This window comes from Scophthalmus maximus, chromosome 19 (assembly GCF_022379125.1).
Source record: "Scophthalmus maximus strain ysfricsl-2021 chromosome 19, ASM2237912v1, whole genome shotgun sequence".
Classification (NCBI taxonomy): domain Eukaryota; kingdom Metazoa; phylum Chordata; class Actinopteri; order Pleuronectiformes; family Scophthalmidae; genus Scophthalmus; species Scophthalmus maximus.
In genome coordinates this window covers 2337501-2363432 of record NC_061533.1, presented here as the reverse complement: position 1 = coordinate 2363432, position 25932 = coordinate 2337501, and the positions used below count along the sequence as shown (strand labels likewise).

General features: G+C 44.0%; 1 protein-coding gene and 1 long non-coding RNA gene across 4 annotated transcripts in view; one reads left to right on the top strand and one right to left on the bottom strand.

The window, feature by feature from the left end:
• Positions 1–25932, bottom strand: part of fras1 (Fraser extracellular matrix complex subunit 1) — a 166539-nt gene that overhangs the window by 68681 nt on the left and 71926 nt on the right. For both annotated transcript variants that reach the window (XM_035639221.2, XM_047329026.1), the window contains exons 7-13: positions 25047–25130; positions 22979–23080; positions 21741–21932; positions 19589–19678; positions 17559–17706; positions 9803–9946; positions 7776–7922 (exon numbers count right to left, since the gene is read on the bottom strand). In XM_035639221.2, coding sequence (XP_035495114.2) covers positions 7776–7922; positions 9803–9946; positions 17559–17706; positions 19589–19678; positions 21741–21932; positions 22979–23080; positions 25047–25130 — 907 coding nt within the window. The remainder of the gene's footprint in view (positions 1–7775; positions 7923–9802; positions 9947–17558; positions 17707–19588; positions 19679–21740; positions 21933–22978; positions 23081–25046; positions 25131–25932) is intronic.
• LOC118313641 lies at positions 10323–12016 on the top strand. Of its 2 annotated transcripts, XR_004794493.2 has the most exons (4): positions 10323–10534; positions 10666–11090; positions 11176–11335; positions 11418–12016. It is a non-coding gene; the product is annotated as an uncharacterized LOC118313641 (long non-coding RNA). The 2 variants fall into 2 exon arrangements; XR_004794492.2 differs by having other exon boundaries at positions 11176–12016.

Below are 25932 nucleotides of genomic sequence, written 5' to 3'. Positions count from 1 at the left end.
CCTTTGTGCGCGTCGCCCTCGTTTTTCCCACTGAAATTAAAAAACTCGCCAGAAATGTGATGTGATTTGTGTAAAGTTTATATTTAAAGCGTGTATAGCGCCCCCTAAAGTGAAGCCCCGGCATTGCGTTCATCTGACATGTATGACATTTGGGTGGCAGGTGCATCATGTCCAGCGGACAAGAAAGCCTCTCGGAGCCACACCCCTACAGCCAACAGGAAGTCGGCCATTTTGTTTCAAAGGATACTTTTACGTCCTCTACCCTACAGGTTCACCTGATCCACCTACAAATGTCGGTCTGCTATAGTTGTGCGCCGTTCATGATGTTACATTATACTGTGGAACCTTTGACCGTGTAATAAATAAACGCAGATTATGTATTCCGTGGAACGCCGTGGGGGGCGTGGCAAAGTTTGATGTTGTGACTACCCTCCGCCTTGCAGGTTCACCTGACCCACCGCATATTTAGTCGTAAACAGTCTGTTACGATCGGTGTCGCTGAGTCATATTTTACGTCAGCGCTTCGTTCAGGTTGAGCAGGAGTTAAGAAACCTTATTCAACAGAATTCAGTAAAATACGGTGAGAAGTTCGGAGATGAGCCACCGAAGAACAGAAGAATTTATGGTGAGAATCAGAGAGTCACCACCCGGGAAGAACTCTGAGCAGAAGGACACAAATCTTCAGATAAAGGATTCATCTTCTTCTTCTCCTTCTTCTAAACTGAGTTTTCACTCTGCATGTATTTTGCATATTTTGCATATCTGATACAGTCAGTTCAGCTTCCGTTATCATCATTAGTTTGGTGCAAAATAAAATGAAATTAAATCCGGGGGAATGAAGACTTTTCACCCCTGCACTTTTCTTCGCCGCTCTCTCTCTCGTTCTTCTTCTTTTCTCTTCAGGGTGAGAAATTACCACCAGCCAAATTGAGTTTTCCACAGTTTTGTGTTTTTACTGTGGGTGGATACATCTGTCTTCTCTACCAGCAGGGGATTTAAATCTCTGACACTCGGTGATTTAAAGAACCACTCTGGTGGTGGTTCTTTTTTTTTTGCATGTTTTAGCCCCGAAAACTACAAATCACGTCTTTTGTTGTAACCGAGGATGACTGTTGGAAGCACAGCATCACGTTTTCCAGATTGATTTTCCAGAGTTTTTCAGCTCGTGTCTATACTGTACATGAGAGGGAAATTAATTTTAAGAGCTGTAATCTCTTACGGTGAATATGTGTGAATATGAGCATGTGGGAGTTGTGAAAATGTTTTTTAAAGCTTCTGAAAACCTTTGATTTACTGAGCTGTGATGTGACAGAATCAAACCTTGAAAGGAAACGAGTAAGTCAATATGGAGGGTGTGAAAGAAATAATGAAAAGGTCAGTTCTTGCATTTGAGATGTGTCAATGTTTTGCTGAAAAATGAAATTGCAGCCACCAAAAGTTTTCAGAGTAGCCCTGCACAACTTCCAGTACGATGGACGACATGACAGCTCACAGAAGTGAAGCCAAAACACGCCCCCCTGGTGGCCGGCTGCAGTATAGGTCATGAGCCCCGCCCCCTCCATGTTAGCAGATGGGACATGGACCAAACTAGTACCTTACACAAAAAAATTAATTTCCCCAAAGATGTTTTCTGTCATTTTCATTAGTTCTCGTCACACTGATGTACATGTCCCAAGTGTTGATATGGTTATAAAAACTGGTTGAAACATCATGATTGACAGCTGACACTGACTTGTGATTGGCCGAAGGGTCTTGACGTCACCGGCGTAAGTTGGCGGCGCCCGTTTCCAAGAACGGACTTGGCGGAGACGCATCGTCCATCTCTTTACAAAGACTCTACACAATGTTCTTGATGAATAAATAACTTGTGAAAAGTTCCCCGTGATCGACCAACTACTTATCTCAGGCAAATGTCAAGTCTCAGGAAGATAAATCTTCATATTGTACAATCTGACATTTTATAAAACTGAGATGACGAAAGTTTCCCGCAAAGTTACGGCGGAGTAAAGTTTCACCGTTCAGCTCGGAGTGAGAAGTTTGGAACCCAACAGGTTCAGGAGACTGACAGCTGAAAGAGTTCCCTGGACCCACTGTTCCAACTTTAATGCTCCTCAGCACTTCTCCCATTTCCCTCCCATCATCTCCCTCTCCATGTCTCTTTCTGAAGATGTGCCCCCCCCTCGTCCCATGATGCTCTCTGTTCTCTGTCCTCCACCTTGTTCTTGCTCAGGCCTCTTGGCCCCTCTCTCTCTCTCTCTGTCTCTCTCTCTCCCTCCCTTTCTCTCTCTCTCTCTCTCTCTCTCTCTCTCTCTCTCCCTCCCTCTCTCTCTCTCCCTCCCTTTCTCTCTCTCTCTCTCTCTCTCTCTCTGTCTCTCTCTCTCTCTCTCTCTCTCTCCCTCCCTCTCTCTCTCTCTCTCTCTCTCTCTCTCTCTCCCTCCCTTTCTCTCTCTCTCTCTCTCTCTCTCTCTCTCTCTCTCTTGTCTCTCTCTCTCTCTCTCTTGTCTCTCTCTCTGTCTCTCTCTCTCTCTCTCTCTCTCTCTCTTGTCTCTCTCTCTCTCTCTCTCTCTCTCTCCCTCCCTTTCTCTCTCTCTCTCTCTCTCTCTCTCTCTCTCTCTCTCTCTTGTCTCTCTCTCTCTCTCTCTCTCTCTCTCTCTCTGTCTCTCTCTCTCTCTCTCTCTCTCTCTCTCTCTCTTGTCTCTCTCTCTCTCTGTCTCTCTCTCTGTCTCTCTCTCTCTCTTGTCTCCCTCTGTCTCTCTCTCTCTCTCTCTCTCTGTCTCTCTCTCTCTCTTGTCTCCCTCTGTCTCTCTCTCTCTCTCTCTCTCTGTCTCTCTCTCTCTCTCTCTTGTCTCTCTCTCTCTCTGTCTCTCATCTGTCTCTCATCTTCTCCTTCTCAGTGTGCCCACGATCCAGATTCCTCAGCTCTCTGAAATGAGTCGGTACCCTGCGTCCCCCCCCCCCCCCCGCGGAAGAAACCGCTGACTGTACAGACTCAGAGTTCGGCAATTACACTGGCATCTGTCGCGCTTTAATTCCTCACTGAACTGCTGCACGGATCCATCGACCTTCCACGGCAACATGTAAATATTTGCAAACAGAATTCTTTTCATTTGAATAATCACTTCCCTTTCGGTTGGCAATTTCTAAAAATAGTTGTGCAGTTGAAGCAAAAGGGCAAAAAAGACATATGCCAGCGTCCTCCTACATTTAATACGATTGGGTCACACACACACACACACACACGCACACACACACACACACACACACACACACACACACACACACAACAAGCGGATTAACATCACCTTTACCTTGCCCCTCGCAGGAAAGCAATTTATTTTTTCTTCCTGTGCAGCTCCGAGAGCAACGTTCCCAAGCAAATGTAATCCTCGCAGGCCGGTGGCCCAAAAAAAAAAGAAGAAAAGTCGACTCTGCATATACCAGGGAGGTCGGGATGAACGGAGCCGTCACACGGCGAAGCCGATAATCTTCTGGGGACGAGCGGGACACGCGGTGGGACCGCCCTGGTTCTCACGCCCCTGAGCCGTACCCCCAGAGGGGGAAGAAGGATATTTGGAGTTGAATATCCTTTGGAACCAGGTTTGTTGCAGTCAAGCTGGCGTCGATAAAAGTCTCCCGATATTCAATAAATCAAAAACATTCAGCTATTAATGACAAGTAGATTTCAAATAGAGAAACAAAGACTGTGACTCATTAAAGCTTCTTCTACTCTGAGATGAAATGTGAATTAAAAGGCAAAGCTACAGATCAAACAGTGACGTCATCATGAATAAAAACTTTACTATTATTATTATTATTATTATTATTATTATTATTATTATTATTATTATTATTATTTGCTGAGATGTACCGAGTGTCTTTTCTTAGAAGACAGTCGTGTAGTCTCACTGCCACTTTAAAGATATCGGTCAACTTTCATAAAGCTAGAACTAATTCATTCGAACGGCTGGTTATTAATAAACGTGGGTCACTCTCCTGTCGACTTCATCCTTTTTTAGGAGCAATAAAGAAAAGAGAGCTGGATGAGGAACTCGTACTGTAGCTTTGTTAGGGCGGGTTTTATGATCTGGTCATTCAATATGGTCTGTATTTGGTTGGGATGAGACAATTCAAACTCCTGTGTATGTTATTGATGCGTCTGCCGTGGTGCAACTACAAATTATAAAGTGCTCTTATATATAATCTCCCTCATGATAAGCGGTCTATATTAGGTTAATATATATTACTATATTATATACAGCTACTTATCAGATAAGATGAGATGTTCCTTTATTCGTCCCACAATGGGGGAAGTTGGTCGTTACAGCAGCACAGTGGACAGAATGTAGCAGAAATAGAAAGAAATTTAAAGAATTTAAAAAAAAAGGAGTTTGTATGTAGAAAATATAAGGACGAGGACGAGGACGAGGACGAGGGTGAGGAGGAGGAGGAGGAGGACGAGGAGGAGGCAGTAGAGGAGGATGAGGGGGGGAGGCGGAAGAGGAAGAGGACGAGGAGGAAGAGGAAAGGGAGGAGGAGGAGGAGGAAGAGGAGGAGGCAGAAGAGGAGGATGAGGGGGGAGGCGGAAGAGGAAGAGGACAGGGAGGAGGAGGAGGAGGAAGAGGAGGAGGCAGAAGAGGAGGATGAGGGGGGAGGCGGAAGAGGAAGAGGACAGGGAGGAGGAGGAGGAGGAAGAGGAAGAGGAGGATCAGCAGCAGGAGGAGGAGGAGGAGGATCAGCAGGAGGAGGATCAGCAGGAGGAGGAGGAGGAGGAGGAAGAGGAGGATGAGAGGGGAGGCGGAAGAGGAAGAGGACAGGGAGGAGGAGGAGGAGGAGGAGGAAGAGGAAGAGGAGGATCAGCAGCAGGAGGAGGAGGAGGAGGAGGAGGAGGAGGAGGAAGAGGAAGAGGAGGATCAGCAGGAGGAGGAGGAGGAGGAGGAAGAGGAAGAGGAGGATCAGCAGGAGGAGGAGGAGGAGGAGGCCCACGGCAACACACGGGGCTGTGGGTGGTCCTGGTCCTGGTCCTCCACCAGAGGAAATACAAACACAATGTGTCGTAAAACGTCTCCGGCACCTTCCCAACAGCTCACACGCTCATTACAGCTGTCACCTCCCATCTCCTCCTCCTCCTCCTCCTCCTCCTCCTCCTCCCTCATCCTTCCCTTCAGGGTTTTTTCTTTTTTTACCATAAACAAACAAGGGAACAGTTTAGTTCACGCTGGCGAACTAAGCCGGCAATTTACAGAGGACCCACTTTTTCCACAGCTGCTTTCTGTCCGCGGCCCCTGGAGACGCTGCTTGGGAGGAAAAATAACAAGTTTTTTCTCTCTAATTAAAATCAGTTATAGGTGCGAAGAATAAAAGAAAAATGAGGCTTTGTTTTCTGCAGAATTAAAACCCTGAATCGACGCACAACAAACGCACGACAGGGGACATCTTGCATAACAGCTGCCGCTGGTTTGGAATAAAATGTGTTGCCGAGTGAAATATCTGCAGTATTAATATATAATGGCACCAAAAGCGGGACAGAGGAAGCATAAATGTATGAAGTGGGATTTCCACAAGGGGGTTGTACAATAGCTGGAACTCTGTGTACTGTACTGTACAGTACAGGAAGCTGGATGAACAGCGTCCGACACATTTTCCATTTCAAAATTCCAGACTTTGACTCTTGATATTTGACTTTCGACTACAAACACCTGGATGTTATTATAAAAACTGATGCTGCACATCATTATTCACATCACGTTATTTATATCTAATGCTTCACTGTTACAACGACCGGATCATCTTACATCGCTCGTTTCTGTTCCATCCAGTAACAATACAGAACAAGACCCGCCAACTAGTTCACTTTGGACATTCCCCACATTCCCCTTCATCTGGGAGCAACTGGTTTCAACTAGTAATGAGTTACAAACCCACTTCAAACTGAACATTTCTGTCTCATTTCACTTGGACAATTCCAACAGTGACTATTAGAACGATTCACTGGATCTTGCAACTGCCGTTAGTTTCCATTCTTCTGTTGTTTGTCTGTGATTTGTGTTTTGTCTTTTGTTGCTTTAAATGTAAATAGTTCTCAGGCCTCTCTTGAAAAAGAGATTTTGCCTGATTTAATAAAGATGAAATTAAAAATAAAAATAAAATAAATACACAGAAAGTCACAGTAAATGTGTTGTGCGGATTGATATTGAAATATTGATACTTCCAATGCCGCTACGATACCTGTTCCAGGACTGATGCTCATTTTTTAAAAGATTGATGTTTAAACTCAACTCTGGGGTAAAATGTGTATTTTATCATCGACAGTACAAAGTAACTAACCGTCACCAGGATAATATAAATCAGTGCCGGTTGATAGGAACTCCTTTATCCTCCCGCCTGTCACAGTCAGACACCAGTAGATACCGTGTTGCCATGGCGACGTTGATCACAGATTCTTACTTATTCTATAATCTGTGGATTCCCGTCTGTGTGGACTTCAGTCTTGAATCACAAATACTTTTCCGTCCTGCGTAGGAACCCCGGAGGCTGCGTGGCCGCTTCTCTCCATCCTGCACGAGCTCGATCCAACAAGCTTGGACCCGAGGGAGCTTTTCAAATCCTCCTGACAATATTCATTAAGGTGTGAAATTGGGCTGCAGAACTGGCCAGAGTCTAATCACACTGTGGTTATTCTCTCTCTCTCTCTCTCTCTCTGCCCCCCCCCCCTCCGGAGGCACAGCAGGTCTAACGTATGAGCATCTCTACCGGGGGGATTAATAAGCTTCGCGGAGCGTTGTGGGACCTCGGCGGTTGATTCGTGGAGTAACTGTGCATTGTAGTTATGTAATTAGCAACTTTGCGCTGCAGGGTTTTATTCTCCACCTCGACGAGTGCGGAGGTTATGAAACAATAACGCAGGCGGGTACTTTTGGAGTTTACTTGACCAGCGGAGAGGGATTATTTCCTGGGAGAGACTTCACCGAGTGTGTCGAGTGATTGACAGGAGGCCGAGTGAAGCACCAATGAATTAATACATTTAAGAAAAACAAATTAAAACAGAGTTTGAATTCAATTGAATCTTCCATTATGAATCCATTTTTAAAACGCTAACTGGTCTTTGTGATGTGCTATTCTGCTCACAGACACAAAGAGGAGGAACAGAAGGAATAAATGTTCATATCTTATCTTCATCTTATTCCATAATTGGAGCACTTTTTGTACTTTGCTTTAAAAAAAACAACAAAAAAAACCCAGCAAAACTAAAGTAACTTTTCCAAAAAGCATCCCGCCAGGGGAGACTGAGCCAAAGTGCAGCAGCAGTTCAGTCGGAATGCAATAAAACAAAAGTAATACAACACATTTGGCTGCTGAAGTTTCTCCAAACAAAGAATTTTCCTTTTGGCTCTTACACACGACACTGACGCGGTAATACTCCGATTCGTATGTAATCTCATCACGCTGCAAAATTCCTGAAGCGTTTGGTGTGAACGCACCATAAGACAACAACAAATTGATTTTCAAAACAAGGTACATCCATTATAGATTGAAATATTGAAGCTTATGCATATATTTGTTTGATAAAGGAGAGAAAGCTAGAATTTTCCATCAAACATATTTTACATAAAAGGATGGTGCGTGTGTTTTAAAGTTACATCTGCAACATATGCTGATTATTGAAATGATTAAAAAAAAAATTTTAATCATTGATGTACAAAGGAAGCTTTGACGAGAAAAAAAGCACCTCCACCTCGGCGCGGCGGCGAGCCACAATAAATCACAGCGGTACTCACGGCGACAGTGCGACTCGTCGTGCCGGTAGGAGCCGGCGGGACAGGACGCCAGGCATCGGTCGCGCCCGGCGCTCAGCAGGGGCAGCGGGGGGCCGCAGGAGAGGCAGCCCCACCCGCTGGAGCAGGTGGAGCAGGTGGAGCGGCAGGCTGCAGGAGACGAGAAGAGGCCGTCACATCACACATTCGTGTTCTCCTCACATCACACATTCATGTTCTCCTCACATCACACATTCATGTTCTCCTCACATCACACATTCATGTTCTCCTCACATCACACATTCATGTTCTCCTCCCACATGGGTCACGGTGGAGAGGACCTGGATGTGCAGGGAGGTGATACTCACAGCTGTCGTCATGACGACGGGCGTATGTTGTGGATCGTGGAGGGAAAGTGAAGGGGACGGAGGGAATAGCGAGTTTTAATTCAATTACATTTAATTATTATTCTTAAGAGAGTAGGAAGAACATCATGACCAGAAGAGCAGGAACTATGAAGATGTGTCATTAATGCACCATCCCACAACAGTATTTTAAAGGCCCCTGATGAAGTGATGATGACTCACACAGGTGGAGTGGAGGCAGATGGAAAAAAGTAAAAGTAAAAAACAAACTCCAAAAGCAGAAGAGGAAGATTCTGCAACAACGACAAAAACTTTCTCTCATTTAAAATTGGATCATGTCTGTTTGTCTGCACTAAATCTGTAAGTAGAGTTTGACCGATATGGATTTTGCGGGGGGGCGACGGCCGTGACCGTACTGGGAGTCAAACTTTTCCAACACAGATAGCGGTCAATATGTGTGTGTGTGTGTATATTTATTTAATAACAATAAGTCCTAAGGCATGACATTTTAAAGTTTTATCAAAAATAACTATAAATCAAAGGAAAACTCAAAAACAATAACCTATTGTTTATTTTAGTATGATTTATAGATAATGATATTAATGCTTCTTTTGTTTGTTTTGTAAATGCTGGATATGCTCAATGCATTTTTATTTGCATTCAAAATGTTTTTAGATGTTTTAAAGAGTAAATTTGTGGAACTCACACTTTTGTGCTTGCGTCCATTAATGTTCAAATGTTGGATTTTAACGTAATCCAAAAGCATTCAGATTAGATTTCATTATTTTTTTCTGACCCAACCCTGTTAATCATCATTTTCTTTGTAAAGGTAATTTGACAGTTGTTATTCTATTAGTTTTACATTATTGATCACACGTACTGTATGTTTTGTGCTGCTGCTGCTCCGGGAGCAGGAGAAAGATGCTTTTTACATTTAGAGAAGCACGTTCCTGGTTGAAGGAAGTTATTATAATACTGTAGCTCCAGCTACACTTCAGAGTTAATACCTTTATCTGTGGCCCCATGGTGGCGTTTTGTTCACAGCTTCATGAATAGTGAGCTGTGGGCACCCGAGGTCCGGCTCGGAAGGAGAACGGGTCAACGGGACGGGGCGGCGGAGGGGAGGAATTCGTTGGGAGTGAAATGCTAAGAAGATTACGTCTGTCGCGGGTCAACGCTCGGTCAAGGTGGCGGCCGGGGGATTTTCGAGTCGGGCGAACAAATGTGACACGCACACACACACGCACGCACGCACACACACACACACACACACACACACACACACACACACACACACACACACACACACACACACACACACACACACACACACACACACACACACACACACACACACACACACACACACACACACACACACACACACTACCAAGCCAGATGGAGCCGCCGCTGAGCTGCTGCACTTTGACTTTTCCAAATATTTCCATTTAAATGTGGAGCCAAAGGCTTTGTCTGTTTGTCTGTTTAGCAGCTGGTACGTGGCGGCCGGCTTAAAAACACAAAGTAGAAGACCTGCTGCTCAAACTGTGGCGAGCAACGACCAACAGGAGGGTCACCAGAGAAATATAATATAATAGAGGGATTTTTCTGTTCATCCCTGATGGGAATCAAAATTATTGGATAGTGAAAGCTTGCACATGAAGTATTTGAACCACAGTCCCGTACCTCGGCATGCTCGTCCCTCGGCGTAGAAGCCGGCCGGACACAGGGACAGACAGCGTCCCAGGTGGAGGACGGCCTTCGGGTCCCGGCAGCTCTCGCAGTGGTCGGCCGATCCCGAACACGACAGGCAGTCTGCGTCACACCGGACTGGAAAACACAATTAATATACAACACGGTTTGAATCCTGAGTCGAAATATGGATGAAAAGTAATATTAACTACAAAAGGAAAATGAGCACACACACACATACATACAGTACATACATACATTCATACATTCTGATACTCAATTCCATGCTGATTTTATTCTACACATCTCGACTTGAACTTATTCCCTCAACGATATTTTATGCAAATCCCATCGAAGAGATTTGGCTCTGAGGAGAAATTCAGCGAGCAGAGGCAGAAAGATTTCATTTAGCAAACGCACTGGAAGAACTAAATATATATTTCAAACTAATTCCATCGTGGACATCTGGTTCCACGCTGGAGGACTGTGCTCGTGAGGTTTCACTAACTGTGACCCGCCGGGAGGTTGGATCACGTCCGCGCTCAGCTCTCAGATCCCCTGTCGGCCATTTTAACCTCCTGTGTGGGCACCAGCATGTTTCTTGAATTCGTTGACCAACTGCACTTCAAATAGTGATAAAATATCAATATTTTAGCTTCAAATGTTCGGAAACATTTATAAAAAGAATTGGAAGAAATTAGATTTCCGACGTTCCGTCAAAGACACGTACGCGTTCCGTTGAGATATCTGCTCAAGTTAGCATGCTACATAGCTAGCATAGCAAGTCCCGTATCGATCCAGAGTTTCTCACATCCAACCGGATTCTTCATTAAGCTTCTTTTTTTTTTAACTTTCAGAAACTTGAGCAACTCCTTTCCCCCAAGAAACACCCGGCATCATCTGAGCGACAACTGCAGCGGCGACGCGTCTGGATCGCAGACCGAGCGACGGCGCGCGGCCCCTCGTCAAACAAACAGTGATCTGATTCATGTGATGCCTGCGGAGATCGAGCGAGGAGGAGGAGGAGGACCGGACGACACTATGGGAGAGTTAAACTAACAAGACTTCATCGTCCTCATCACTGTAGTGTTTGTATTGCAGATCAGAGTCGTGTGACGCGGTGCAAGCTTGTGTTTTGTGAGCGTATAAAGTGCGTAACCATCGTACAGTTCCAGTAACTCACGCTGCGTTCCATGACATCTCGTTCCAGCTGCAACCTCCGACTCCGAGGTCTGCGGTTTCAAGTTCGGACGTGTGATGGAACGTCGGTGTTACGCTGCAGGTTTGCGGGTAGTGTCGTACTTCTCAGTGACATCGCGATTAAAAACAAGTTCTTCTCAAAACGAGGTTGATCTCATCTCCGACAGGTTCGTGTTCCATCGTTTCACGACCTCGCCGCTCGACAGGCGAGTCGACCTCGGGACGGATACGACCTTACGGACTCATGATCAAAATGTCAGCGGAGGACACGAATGGGGATTTTCACTTCACTGTTGAGCTCTGGAAGACAGAACACCCTGTTCTACAGTAAGTACAGTATCTCCCTCTCTGTTCTTTGTCCCTAATCATCCCCCCTCTCTCCATTTTTTCTTCTCTTTCCATATTCCAGCCACTCATCTTGTCTCTGACAGAGAGGACGTGAGACGGAGGAGGAGGAAGAAGAAGTAGAGCGAGGAAAGTGGGCAGATTGAGATACTCGGCAGTGCATGTTCTGGCCCATCTGACAGGCACGTTGGCTTCTACATCAGTCGAGTGATCATCTTCCTGCTCGGCCGTGTCCAGCGATTCGGATGCGTCTGAGCGTGGCCTGCACATATCCTGAAATCTCTCAGAACTACACACCTGGACATTAAACAGTGGAAACTCCACCCGACTGGCGACGAGATCATCTCCCGTTTGTTTCAGCAGCTGAGAACAAGCCAGAATTTGATTATTATTATTATTATTTTGTTCCCTCTTGAGGATTGGGCCACGTTCAACCGCCGCGCTCTTTGATACGCGTCGCTGTTTCCATGCGGCCGCCGCTCACACACTGTTCTTTAATTTTCCCTCACGTGCACAGCAGCGAGCAGGAATCCCTGGAGCACAAGATAAAAAATAGAAGAACTGCAGCCGTGACGAACAGCAAAGAGTTGGATGAGAGCGAAAAAAAAATGTGCATTCATATGTTTACATTTTACGCAAAATAAATGATGTTTATCTTCTTAATTCAAGTTCTATATATTCTGTTGGATGTGTGTTTTTCTTTGTATTTATAGTTATTTATGATTAAGGCTCAATTACATTTAGGTCATAACATTTTGATGACGACATTTTAGGACTCATTGACATAAGAAAAAAAATATATATCGATATCGGCGTCGGCCCCCACATGTCCATATGGGTCGGGCTCTAATCCACGCCCCCAAACTGTTCTGAATAAGACTTGTAAATTGACCATAGGTGTGAATTGTCTCTGTGTGTGACCGGTCCAATGGCAGCTGGGATCGGCTCCCCTTAAAAACAGGTCTCCTGGCAACAGATAACTTATCCTATCCAGATATACATCACTACATATTGGCACGAGATAACATTACCTATATCAGAGGAGTCCTGTGGGTCAGAAGGGGAAGTGTACGTGCGAGTGTGGAGCTCACATCTACAGCACCGGTCCTGGTTACAAGACGCTGCACCTCTGGGCCCATGTGGACGCCCCATGATTAATAGGCTTAAAGGAAGATTTACGGTTCAAGTTGCAAAAAAGGAGGAGGAGGAGAGCATGTGTTTCTCTACTCCCTACTTCTATTTTCAGCTCAGTCAGGGAAAACCAATTCCCGACGATCGAGGGCAGACGCTTGTGTGTCCCGCATCAGAGTGTGAAATGGTAAGTGGGCAAGTCATGTTTAAATCATTTCATTCGGGAATGCGTGCGCGAATTACGGTGCATTATGGGGGAATGAAAAGCTTTACTGACACACATGAACACACACACACACACACACACACAGGCTGAGAGGTCCTGACAGCCGATGTCGCCTGAGCGCAAACATATGAATCACACGGTTCAAACACATTTTGATTATTAAATCATTCACCGTGGCACACATGATAATCACCGTGTGCACATGCAAAACACACAGTCATCCATCCGCATGTTGCACATATTAAACTCACACATGCATGTACAGTACAGACTGTTTTTCCCCACATGTACAGCATACGGAGTGTGGAATACTGTACATATGTATGATAATAAGATAAAAGCCAAGTGGTGAACAGAGAGAGTTCATGGATAGGGTGAACTCTTCTTTAATTCTTCAATGTGTTTTAGGCTGAGAGAGACGCAAAGTGGAAAGATCCAATCAAAAGCACCCGGGGGGTTTTAGCTTGTACTTCTCAGAAATGTGAATCTTCTTTTTTTGGAGTCTAAGTGAAAAGACTTTTCATATCATCCTTCACTCGGTGCTGTTCAATAGGACGCCACCGGCTAACGCTGCTCATGGTCTGTGGATGTTCGGCTTACATATAAGAAAGGAAGAAAGAAAGCACATAAAACTAAATTCTGTCAAATATAATTTTTGGTGAAATGTTGGATGATTCAACCTCTTTGAGCACAAACAGCTATTTCAATGACAACACCTGAGAAGATTAGAAGGGAAACTGATCACGCATAGATCATTTCTGAATTGTAAAAAGGTGCAATATGACACTGATTTACAGTGCCTGAAGAAAACCAACAATCACAGGTTTAATTTGGAAGAACATGTATTTTTACGTTTTAATGTAAAGTCTATAGCAGAATAGGTAGTTAACTAGATGGATAGACAGATAGATAGATGTATAGATAGATGAAGGATAGATAACTAGATGGATAGATAGATAGATAACTAGATGGATAGATAACTAGATGGATAGATAGATAGATAACTAGATGGATAGATAACTAGATGGATAGATAGATAGATAACTAGATGGATAGATAACTAGATGGATAGATAGATAGATGGATAGATGGATAGATAACTAGATGGATAGATGGATAGACAGATAGATAGATGTATAGATAGATAGATGGATAGATAACTAGATGGATAGATAGATAGATGGATAGATAGATAGATAACTAGATGGATAGATAGATAGATAACTAGATGGATAGATAACTAGATGGATAGATGGATAGACAGATAGATAGATGTATAGATAGATAGATGGCTAGATAACTAGATGGATAGATAGATAGATGGATAGATAGATAACTAGATGGATAGATAGATAGATGGATAGATGGATAGATAACTAGATGGATAGATGGATAGACAGATAGATAGATGTATAGATAGATAGATGGATAGATAACTAGATGGATAGATAGATAGATGGATAGATAGATAGATAACTAGATGGATAGATAGATAGATAACTAGATGGATAGATAACTAGATGGATAGATGGATAGACAGATAGATAGATGTATAGATAGATAGATGGCTAGATAACTAGATGGATAGATAGATAGATGGATAGATAGATAGATAACTAGATGGATAGATAGATAGATAACTAGATGGATAGATAACTAGATGGATAGATAGATAGATGGATAGATAGATAGATAACTAGATGGATAGATGGATAGATAGATAGATAGATAGATGGATACATAGATATATAGATAGATAGATAGATAGATAGGTAGACAGACAGACAGACAGACAGACAGACAGACAGACAGACAGACAGACAGACAGATAGATAGATAGATAGATAGATAGATAGATAGATAGATAGATAGATAGATAGATAGATAGATAGATAGATAGATAGATAGATAGATAGATAGATAGATAGATAGATAGATAGAAAGATAGATAGATAGATAGATAGATAGATAGATAGATAGATAGATAGAAAGATAGATTGATAGATAGATAGATAGATAGATAGATAGAAAGATATATAGATAGATAGATGGATAGACAGATGGATAGATGGATACATAACTAGATTGATAGATGGATAGATAGAGAGATAGCGAGATAGATCTACTTTATTTATCGCCAACTGGACAATCCTGGTGTCACAGCAGCAGGTATCCCCCACACAACACACCTTGTAAAATATACAAATACGAAAATATAAGAACGGTAAAACTAAACAAATATAAGGAATAAATATATATGTAAGTATAAAAAATGCATGAAATATTAGTGCAAAAGTGTACAGTTACATACCAACAATGTGCAGAAGAACATAACATTTCTGCTCCACCGCATCATCGTCAAAACCAGATCTGTCTCTGAAGCTCGGCGCTGCCGCGACAACCGCCGTCGCCGCTGCAAACTCAAACTGCCTGAACTTAATTCATAGGAGATTCATAGGCTCAGCCACTGTGCGAGCCTGTGAACATCATTAATAACCAATGTGGATTTCTCTTTTCTTATTCTGTTGAATTAAACATAACTTTTAATGGATAATAAGCGGAAAAACACTGGGGCCCTCAGAAGCCCCCCCCCCCCCAAAAAAAAAATAAGTGGCTACTTCAGTGGTTACTTCATTTTATAAGTTCCCCCACTGACGTTCACATGCACTAATGAGACGGTGCCAGAGAATATATGGTGCTTTGAGCTTTTAGACAGTTTAATATGCTGCTGCTGCTGCGGAGAGGACGACGACCGCCGAGGGACGCGAGGCTCAACCAGGCACCGGGATGACTTCCCCCGATCCAACGTCTCCTCAAACACTCAGCGACGTATTGGTGCAATAAAATAATAAAATTTAAAAAAAGTGTCTCCCCGGCCCCCGACTGCCATTATTCATTCAAGCAGCGAAACTTAATTATACATGTAAACACTGTTTTCCCGACTGCTTAATTGTGGGTATTTACTTATAGGAGGGAAATAAACACGACTTTGATTGCGTGTAATTGCTGCCGGTCCCGCTGGCGGTCAATGAGACGGACGAGTCGGGCGGCGAAGTGACGTGACGTCTCACGCGAGGCAGTGAAGCCTCGGAGAGAACGTCCCTCTCCTGACTTGTGGAATTTCCTGTTGAACAGGTTGATTGGGAAGAAGGAAGGGCGTTGGGAAAATAATGAATCATGCTGCATCCCCTAATTGTTAAATAAGGTGCAGGTCCTGAAATTAATTTTTCCATTTCAAGCAGCAGCGCTGTGTTCATAAAGTTCTCTCTTTTTTTTAAAACTATGGTAGCTCTTTTAAAAAAAACTGCGTAGGAGATCTTTGGACTGTTTGAAAAGAGAATTGGAAGAGCAAAAGCATCCCCCATCACACAGGAGCGCTGGCAGCTCCAGTCTGTCCTCGACATTAATGTGCAGAACTGGATGTAAATATGACCACACGTGGCACGCGCTGAATTAACGGAAGCTGTTGGAATAAAAAGAGGTGACAAGCGGTGACGGGTGCAGGAGGACGGCTCGGTCCAGATCGTCCTCCTCTGGATTCAGTCCGACTCCGAGGTGTCGTGCATTTCTATAAACTCTGTCCGTGTCTCAGTGTGCGAGCCTCCCTCCTCCCTCCTCCCTCCCACAGCTTCTCTACATTTACCCCACCAGCTTCTCATTTACACGAGCGGTATTTTTAGCTACGGTTATTTATATACGGTCGGGCCGGCGTCAAAGTGCTCCGCCACGAGAGAGAAAAAAGAAGACAAAGGATGTTCACCCCTGAGCTGCACAGTCACCGGGTGGTCACTTCAAATTGGAGAAAAAACCTGAGCCACATACAGTAAAACAGGAAGTGTAGATTTAACACCTTTACATGTTTGCTGGTATATTTTTACGTTTTTCCTAAATGAAAACCGATGTTCAATATTTGCAGATCATTTAAACTGACAGTCGATCAGCGGTGGAGCTAAAGAGAAAACTGTCATTTCCACAGAATCGAAGAGAGAGAGAGAGAGAAACGTTTGTCTGAATGTTGCACCGGCGATAATACAGAGAGAAATGCAACTACTGAAACAATAATGTGATTTGTAAATGAGCATACGGAGACGTAGTACAGTGTTTCTGTGGGTAGAGATGAATAAATAATGAATGTTGAGAGAATTCATCCCAAAACAACTGAAATATCACTATATATATATATATATATATATATATGTATATATATACACATATATATATATCTCGTTAGACTGTACGAGGACATGATGTCAGGAGATGTTACAGGGAACAGTGCGATATCCACGGAGTTGGATTATTCTCTCATCATGTGCATCAAACAAACGGATCCAAATGTTTTTGTTTGATTTTTTGGTGTCGTTGACGTGGACACTGCATGTTGTGTATCTTGAGAAATAGTCGATATACCGAGAGCTGAGTCTACCTTGAAGCCACACGCAGGTGGTTCACGTGAGCAGACTTTTAAACACTGGTCCGGGGACCCTCATCCTGTCAAAGTCACACACACACACACACACACACACACACACACACAGAGTGAAGCCTCTGTGATTTGTGTGCTGTCAAAGACGGGGATGTAAAAGGGCGACAGGGTTTGACAGAGCGAGAGAAAAATGTTACACGAGTGGCCGGACGCCACACACACACACACACACACACACACACTCACACACACACACACACACACTCACACTCACACTCACACTCACACTCACACTCACACTCACACTCACACTCACACTCACACTCACACTCACACACTCACACTCACACTCACACTCACACTCACACTCACACTCACACTCACACACACACACACACACACACACACACTTTGCAGTAATCTACCTTGGCGGCACTCGGGGCAGCAGCGGCCCTCCTGGGCGACCGTCAGGGAGCCCGGGGGACAGGTGGGGCACGACCGCAGATAACAAGTCGCCCGGGCATCGCGGCACTCGCACTCGCGGCAACTGCCATCGGTCCACTGAGCCGTGTCCTGGAAAACAAGGGAGGACGGAGAGACGGTAATGAATGCAGAGGTTGCGAGCACTCATTATGCACAAAGTGTGACCGTGGCGAAGTCACATTTTAAAGGGGAGGGAGAGACAGCAATAACAAGAGGGTTTTTAAACTCGGAGGACGCACAATTAAAACACAGAGCTGAGCGCTGATGAGTTGTCAGTTTTTAAAAAGGAGTCACGACTTCCATAAAGGCTTTCAAATCAGAGTGACCGAGGACAGAGTGTTATTCAAACAGCAGGGATATCAATCACACACACACACAAAAGAAAATAATCATTTAACCTACAAAAGAAAGAAACGGCTTCATGAATCGGGACTTTTTCTGAAAACGAATCTGGTGGCAGGTCGAAGGTCACGGACGACGACGACAGACACTCGCGATGACGGGAGAGAATTCAAAAGGTCACGAGTGGGGTTTCTTACAGCTCGTGTTCCGAGGCGTGAGTCTGAGGAGCAACAAAGAGGCGTCCGTCACCTCGCCAGCTGTACAGTGACGTACAGTTGTGTAACAGCTGGCCGCCGCATGTTTGCCGTCATCTTCCAGATTCACGGAGGATATTTATCCCTGAGCATCTTAACATAACTGAACTGTTTTAGAAATTCTGAACATACTTTCCTGTATTAACATATCACCCAGCTCACTTGTAAAACTGCTGAGTCACGGTTATACAAGGAAAAAAGACAGAAAAGACTAAAATGTGAGTTCATCACACATTAAAAATAATAATCCATTCAGGCTCTATTAAACCGATTCTCCTTCTTGTTAAGACCATTTCATTTGTTATTATTAATTATAATGTAATACTACTACTACTAGACTGAACCTTCCCATCCCAACAGAAATCCTTGTGAGCACAAACTCATGGTTCTGTTACCATGGTAACACAATCTGATTCCGATGTCGGACCAATATTTATTTAAACGTACATCCATATTTTTCAAGAATACTGTCAGGGGATTCCTCGGGTGTCGTCTTCAAACCCTCACGACAAAGAAATGTAGCTGAGTCAGTTTAACATAAACGTTATCATAAATAACTATGAATAAATAAAGGGAAAACACAAATACAACCAAAAACGTAACGTCATTTTTTTTTCTAGTTTCATAGAATTTTTTCTCAGGACTAACTTTGTCTCTGCTGCTTATTTTTTCTATTCATGTCGCGCTCATTTAAAAGTACATATGATATTACATATAGAGAGAAGTGAAAGGAGCATTTGCTTCCTGTAAACAGCTCGTTTCTGTGCTCAGGTAAACACACTTGATTGTTTTCTCCGAGTCCGAACCTTTAATTATCGAGTCGCAGACTTGTTGCGTTGATCTTTCGGGCCGAAGTCCCAGAGGACGACGACCCCGACGCGGAGACTTCACTCACGTATTGATCCGTGCGAGGCGGAACAATAAGTATGCAGTACACCCATCTGCTTTTTTTGTTTACCACTGTTAAGATGAATTCCTCTGGGGAGATAAAGAAAAAGAATCCATTCCAAAAGAATAATAGCTCTTGTCTCCGCTCGCCGACCCGTCCTGCCGCAGTTCACGGGGAATTAAAGCTCTTTGTATTCTGTTCTGTTTCCAGAACGTAAGACAATAAATAATTAAGTCCACGACACATTAAAAGATATGGGCCAGGATATTAAAAATAAGAGAAAAGTCATTTGCTAAATGTCCTGAACCGCAACGTCAATTATCAGTGTTTGTGTTTCTATAGTTTCAGTGTTCAGTTGTTTGTAGTGAGACATTTTTACTTCTGCCAATAAAGAGCTGCAGCGTCTCCGTAACGTTGAACTTCTCGTCTCGTAAGTTTATGAGCAAACGTAATATTGTACATTTACTGTACGATAGCCGTACTGTACCTTGTAGGATTTCCCCTCGTACGCACAGGACGGTTTGGTGGAGGAACACTCCGGGCAGCACTTCCCCGGCAGGTGAACCAGCTCAGATCCCTAAAAAGAAAATATATATATATATATATATATATATCCATTAATGTTGATTTGATTCATTTCACTTGTAGAGATTTGTTATTAAAAACTACATGAGGAATCATCATCAACATCATCATCGCCCCCGACAGGAAGTACACACCAGCGCCTCACTGTTGACCCACACCTGTCTTCAAAACCCATAACACACACACACGCACGCACACGCACGCACACGCACGCACACGCACGCACACGCACGCACACGCACGCACACGCACGCACACGCACGCACACACACACACACAAACACACACACACGCGCACGCATGCACGCACTCGGCTCTGATCGTCTCAGCAGAAGTGACCTTGTCTGGACGGACGCCAGTTCATTCCCCCGCTCGCGGCTAATGACACTTACCAGCTGTAATTATCACCGTGCGTTATGATTAATGAGGCCTCGGTCGGTCGGGGGCGGCGGCGGGATGTTAGAAGCAATATTATTTAAAATGTGCTCGACGTGAGAGAGCACATGGGGACGAGGTGTGGAGTACAACGCGGCGGCGCCAGAAAGTGGGTCATTGTTTTGAGGAGGGGGATAAAAGTAACTATGGCAACAAGCAGCTAATAACCTTAACAAATCCTTTGCTTGTTTTTTTTTCCGTCCCCCTCCAAACTCCCACATCCCGAACTGGGCCAAGAGGAGGAGACGCACGTCTTCGTATGAATGATTCTCACTGATGCTTCTGACGTGTTCGGGGTGTTTCTACACTGAGAGAGCGTTTCAAAAGAGGTGATGCATTCTGGGACAAAGCCTCGTCCAGAATATAAATGAATAGTATATAGTTATTTCATATAATAGTATTAAATAGATGAATATCATCCTCTCCTTTCTCATACCAACTGTCAACATGTTACACTCTGACTGTCGTGTTGCACTTCACAAAGTCACGGTTTCTCCAGGAAGTTTGATTGTGATGTTGCAGATTGATAGTGAAATATTGATACTTCCAATTCTGACACCACCTGTTCTAGGCGTGTCGCCGTGGCGACGTTTTGTCAACGATCGTGGGGAAAAAAAACTTTGGCAGAAAAATCCTCCACTGGTAAACGCCGCGCTGTCGCACACTCCGACGTCACTGGTCAGCGGCTGACGGTTGTGATTGGACCGAACACTTCCTGGTTCACATCATTTACGCCAGTTTTCACTTCTCGATCGACCCCTCGACATCACGGGGGCAATTCCTTTGCACAATGTTGACCGAGCAGCTCAAAGTGTTCAGGCCGACATACCGATCTCATTGGATCAAAGAGATTATGAAATATGTGGGAGCTGGAGAAGAGAAGAGAAGATGAAATAAGATCTCTCTCTCTCTCTCTCTCTCTCTCTCTCTCTCTCTCTCTCTCTCTCTCTCTCTCTCTCTCTCTCTCTCTCTCTCTCTCTCTCCAGGAGGCTGCTCGGAGATTCTTTTCAATTTGGCAGCTTTTTCTTGACATTTTGTATTAATTTACTGCAACACAATGTACAAGCGTGTGGACGATGACTGTCTGGGCAGAACGCCGGGATTTCATTGGCTGACGATGAAAAGCTCTATTTGAATTAACTGTCTGCATTGGTTAATATTGCGAATACGTTCAATCAGCAGACCTTGTGCCGCGGTGATGAGGATGAGGATGAGAGAAGAGGAGGAATCAAGGTATAAACAGAGGTCGGGTCGTGGATGGATGAGCCGACGACGAGGACGTTTTCTTTACCGTGCGACAGTTACGCCGACGTCGTGTCTTGTATCCAGGCGCGTCTGAACTCTTCTGCCAGACGCAGCCGCTTCATTGAAATAGTTCTTTGAATATTGTTTATCGGGACAGAAGAACTGTAGCTCACTAACTTTGACACTTTGATAAATACACAGAGTCTTTTCCCGCCCACGAGAGAATCTCTGTCCCGAGGACACGTCTGTGCCCTTCACGCCCTCTCTCTCTCTCTCTCTCTCTCTCTCTCTCTCTCTCTCTCTCTCTCCCTCTCTCTCCCTCTCTCTCTGTCTCTCTCTCTCTCTCTCTCTCTCTCTCTCTCTCTCTCTCTCACCTGTGGGCAGTCGACGCGGCCGCACTCGGCCCGCCGGCAGACGACCTGACCCCGGCTGCAGCTGCAGAACTCGCAGCCGGTGGCGTTCCACATGTCTCCGTGGTAACGCGCGGCGCCCTCGTACAGGCAGCTCCCCTTGGCGGCGGCGCACTCGTCGCAGCACTGGCCGGCGCGCTTCACTTTGGTCTGACCCTGCGAGGGAAACGGTAGACACACAAGGAGAAGAAGAAGAAGCACATTATGAAAATGTTGGCGTGTGTGTGCGTGTGTGTGTGTGTGTGTGTGTGTGTGTGTGTTTCGGCGGAGATAGAATGGAGAGGATGGGGGACAGTGTGTGTGTCTGTGTGTGTGGCATCATTAAGGGAAAACACACGGAGCAGTAGGACCATCAGAGCTTCTGTATCTCACCAAGACAGTTTACGTCATTACAGAAAACGCCGCTGTGAAAGTTCAGGTACTTTATTCTTATTCCAGAGTCGTGCTTTGGAGGTTTTGAGCCCACGGGGATCTTCTCTTTGCAGTGTCAGTCATATATATATATACTGTATATATATAAATATTTTTTTTTATCATCTGCCATCATCAGCGGCGGAACCGACCGCGCTGCTGAAACGTCCGCAGCTGTGCTGAATATTTTCTCTTGAAGTTGTTGAGTTAAAGATTTTTTAAAAAAGAAGACACGGATGCTCATGGAGCGAGAGAGCAAAGGCGGCTTCAAACGGGGTTTCCACCGACTTCACAGCAACAGCAGGGAGCCTGTTAAACATGTGGCCCCGACACACGGTTTCCTCCTCAGAGGATTCAAAACAGCTCATGAGGTCTGAACTCAACAGACGGAATGTGACGGGAATATTGTGTGCCGGCTATTTGTTTTTGTTTTTTTACACAACATTCAAAAATAAATTGCAGCTTTAAATCCTCAATTTTCCTTCATTTCATCTCTTTTGTCTTGATCGTGTAAACCTGTAGTCTTCTGGAGCAATTGTTGTATTTAATTCAATAAATCATAAACTGACAGAAATAAAAAAGTGTTCATCCAGAGGCTGATTATTATAATATTATTATTCTCATCATCGTATTAATTATAAACTGTTGCACTGGATGACATGTTGTCACATTAACGCCACACTTAAGTTTAGTTTTTTAATTTCAACACACGTCAAATGTGTTGTAATACTCTGCTTAAAATAGTTCCAACAAATCAGATATTTTCGTGTGTGTGTGTGTGGAGTACGCACCTTGTCACAGTTGATCGGCTGACAGGTGTGTGTGTGGCATTTGGACTGACCCCGGTCGCACACACACGTGGTGCAGGCGTTCTTCTGCCACTGCTCGCCGTGCTGCGGAGATACACACATCACATACACACATCAGATACACACATCAGATACACACTTCACATACACACATCACATACACACTTCAGATACACACTTCACATACACACATCACATACACACTTCAGATACACACATCACATACACACATCACATACACACTTCAGATACACACATCACATACACACATCACATACACACATCAGATACACACATCAGATACACACATCAGATACACACATCACATACACACATCAGATACACACATCAGATACACACATCACATACACACATCAGATACACACATCAGATACACACATCAGATACACACATCGCATACACACATCACATACACACATCACATACACACATCAGATACACACATCACATACACACATCACATACACACTTCAGATACACACTTCACATATACACTTCAGATACACACATCACATACACACATCACATACACACATCACATACACACTTCAGATACACACTTCACATATACACTTCAGATACACACTTCAGATACACACATCACATACACACATCACATACACACATCACATACACACTTCAGATACACACATCACATATACACTTCAGATACACACATCACATACACACATCACATACACACATCACATACACACTTCAGATACACACTTCACATATACACTTCAGATACACACATCACATACACACATCACATACACACATCAGATACACACATCAGATACACACATCAGATACACACATCGCATACACACATCAGATACACACATCAGATACACACATCAGATACACACTTCACATATACACATCAGATACACACATCAGATACACACATCAGATACACACATCAGATACACACATCAGATACACACTTCAGATACACACATCACATACACACGTCACATACACACATCAGATACACACATCAGATACACACATCAGATACACACTTCACATATACACATCAGATACACACATCAGATACACACATCAGATACACACATCACATACACACATCACATACACACATCAGATACACACATCACATACACACATCACATACACACATCAGATACACACATCACATACACACATCACATACACACATCACATACACACATCACATACACACATCACATACACACTTCAGATACACACATCACATACACACACTTAGACCATCTCCAAACTACGCACGCACGCATGCACACTCACACACGCACAGTGAATCACGAGCTGTGTGTAGGGAACTCAAAGCTCATTTGAATCCTATGAGTGTCTTCTCTTCTGTGTGGGGATTCAGAGTGGGGTGTGTGAACGGCATACAGATACAAATACACACACACACACGAGCGCGCCCGCGTTGTCAGGGGCAAACTGCAGCTATCAGATGTCGACATAATGCGGCTTAAGTTCAAAATAAACACCGGTGTGTGAAGGACGAAACTGTACGAAAACAACCTGCACACACACACACACACACACACACACACACACACACACACACACACACACACACACACACACACACTGTGTGCACTGGAACAGTTAATCAGTTCATCATCCATGTGGAAACACGATTGATACATGACCCCTTCAATATGAAAAATCTGTTATTTAATTCAGAGTCACTTGTCAGATTAAATTCCAACGTCCTTCCTCTTTAAACTGCTCGATTACATATTGACTGGAGCCTGGAGGACGCAATCATTTTCCAATAAAAGGAAGATCACAGACGCGCGTTTGACTAATGCAGATTTTTCTATAAACTGAATTTGAGGCAGAGTCCGAGTAATGGATAATATTTTGTTCCCATTTTCATCATTTCACATTTTGAGGCAAAATATTTCTAAACGTAAAAAATGAATTCTTGTCAGTGGCAAATTGTCTGAAGCACTGAAAGTGATGACAGCTCAGGCAGTATTTGGTTTTATGAATACACGTTGCCCACCTGGTACTGTTTCCCAGCGGACAGACAGGGGTTGGACACACACTGAGGACAACACTGTCCCGGTTGAATCACCAGGTTCTCATGCTGAAGGAAGAGGAGGGAGAAAACAACTGTTAGAACAGTGTGTGTGTGTGTGTGTGTGTGTGTGTGTGTGTGTGTGTGTGTGTGTGTGCGTGCGTGTGTGTGTGTGTGCGTGCGTGCGTGCGTGTGTGTGTGTGTGTGTGTGCGTGTGTGTGTGTGTGTGTGTGTGTGTGTGTGCGCGTGTGGGTGTGTGTGGGTGTATGTGTGTGTGTGTGTGTGTGTGTGTGTGTGTGCGTGTGTGTGTGTGCATGTGTGTGTGTGTGCGTGTGTGTAAACCACAATAACAATGAAACCGAACAAATCCACATGCCTCGTCTGTGGTGTATCATTATTCCGTTACACCGCTGGAAATATGAGCTGTGACATTATTGTTCGACAGTCTGACATTTCGCAGTTTCAGCAGATCGATGTGAGTCTCATCACTCTGCCTCCGGCCCAGAGGTCTTTGCCGGACGGAGCTCAGCACAAAGTCCGCAAACATTTCTCCAACTTACAAATAATATTTTATTCATTGAACCGGTTTAAAGAAAGAAAAAGGCCAAAATGGTAAAAACCAGGGGGAGAAACATCTGTAATTGGGACATTTGTGGCTTTTAACAGTTTAATGATGTAACTTTCAATATAACCTGTGTCCTTAATGTGTAAAACCTCATTGTGTTGTTAAAATGTGCTTTTATCTTATCTAACATGTATCTTGGTGGTTTTTAACCAGATTAGAAAAACAATCTGAGTGAACGTAAGCGACATTTTAATGTACATTTTCCTTTTTTGTGATTTTAAGGAGAAGAACAGTACACGGGAGATA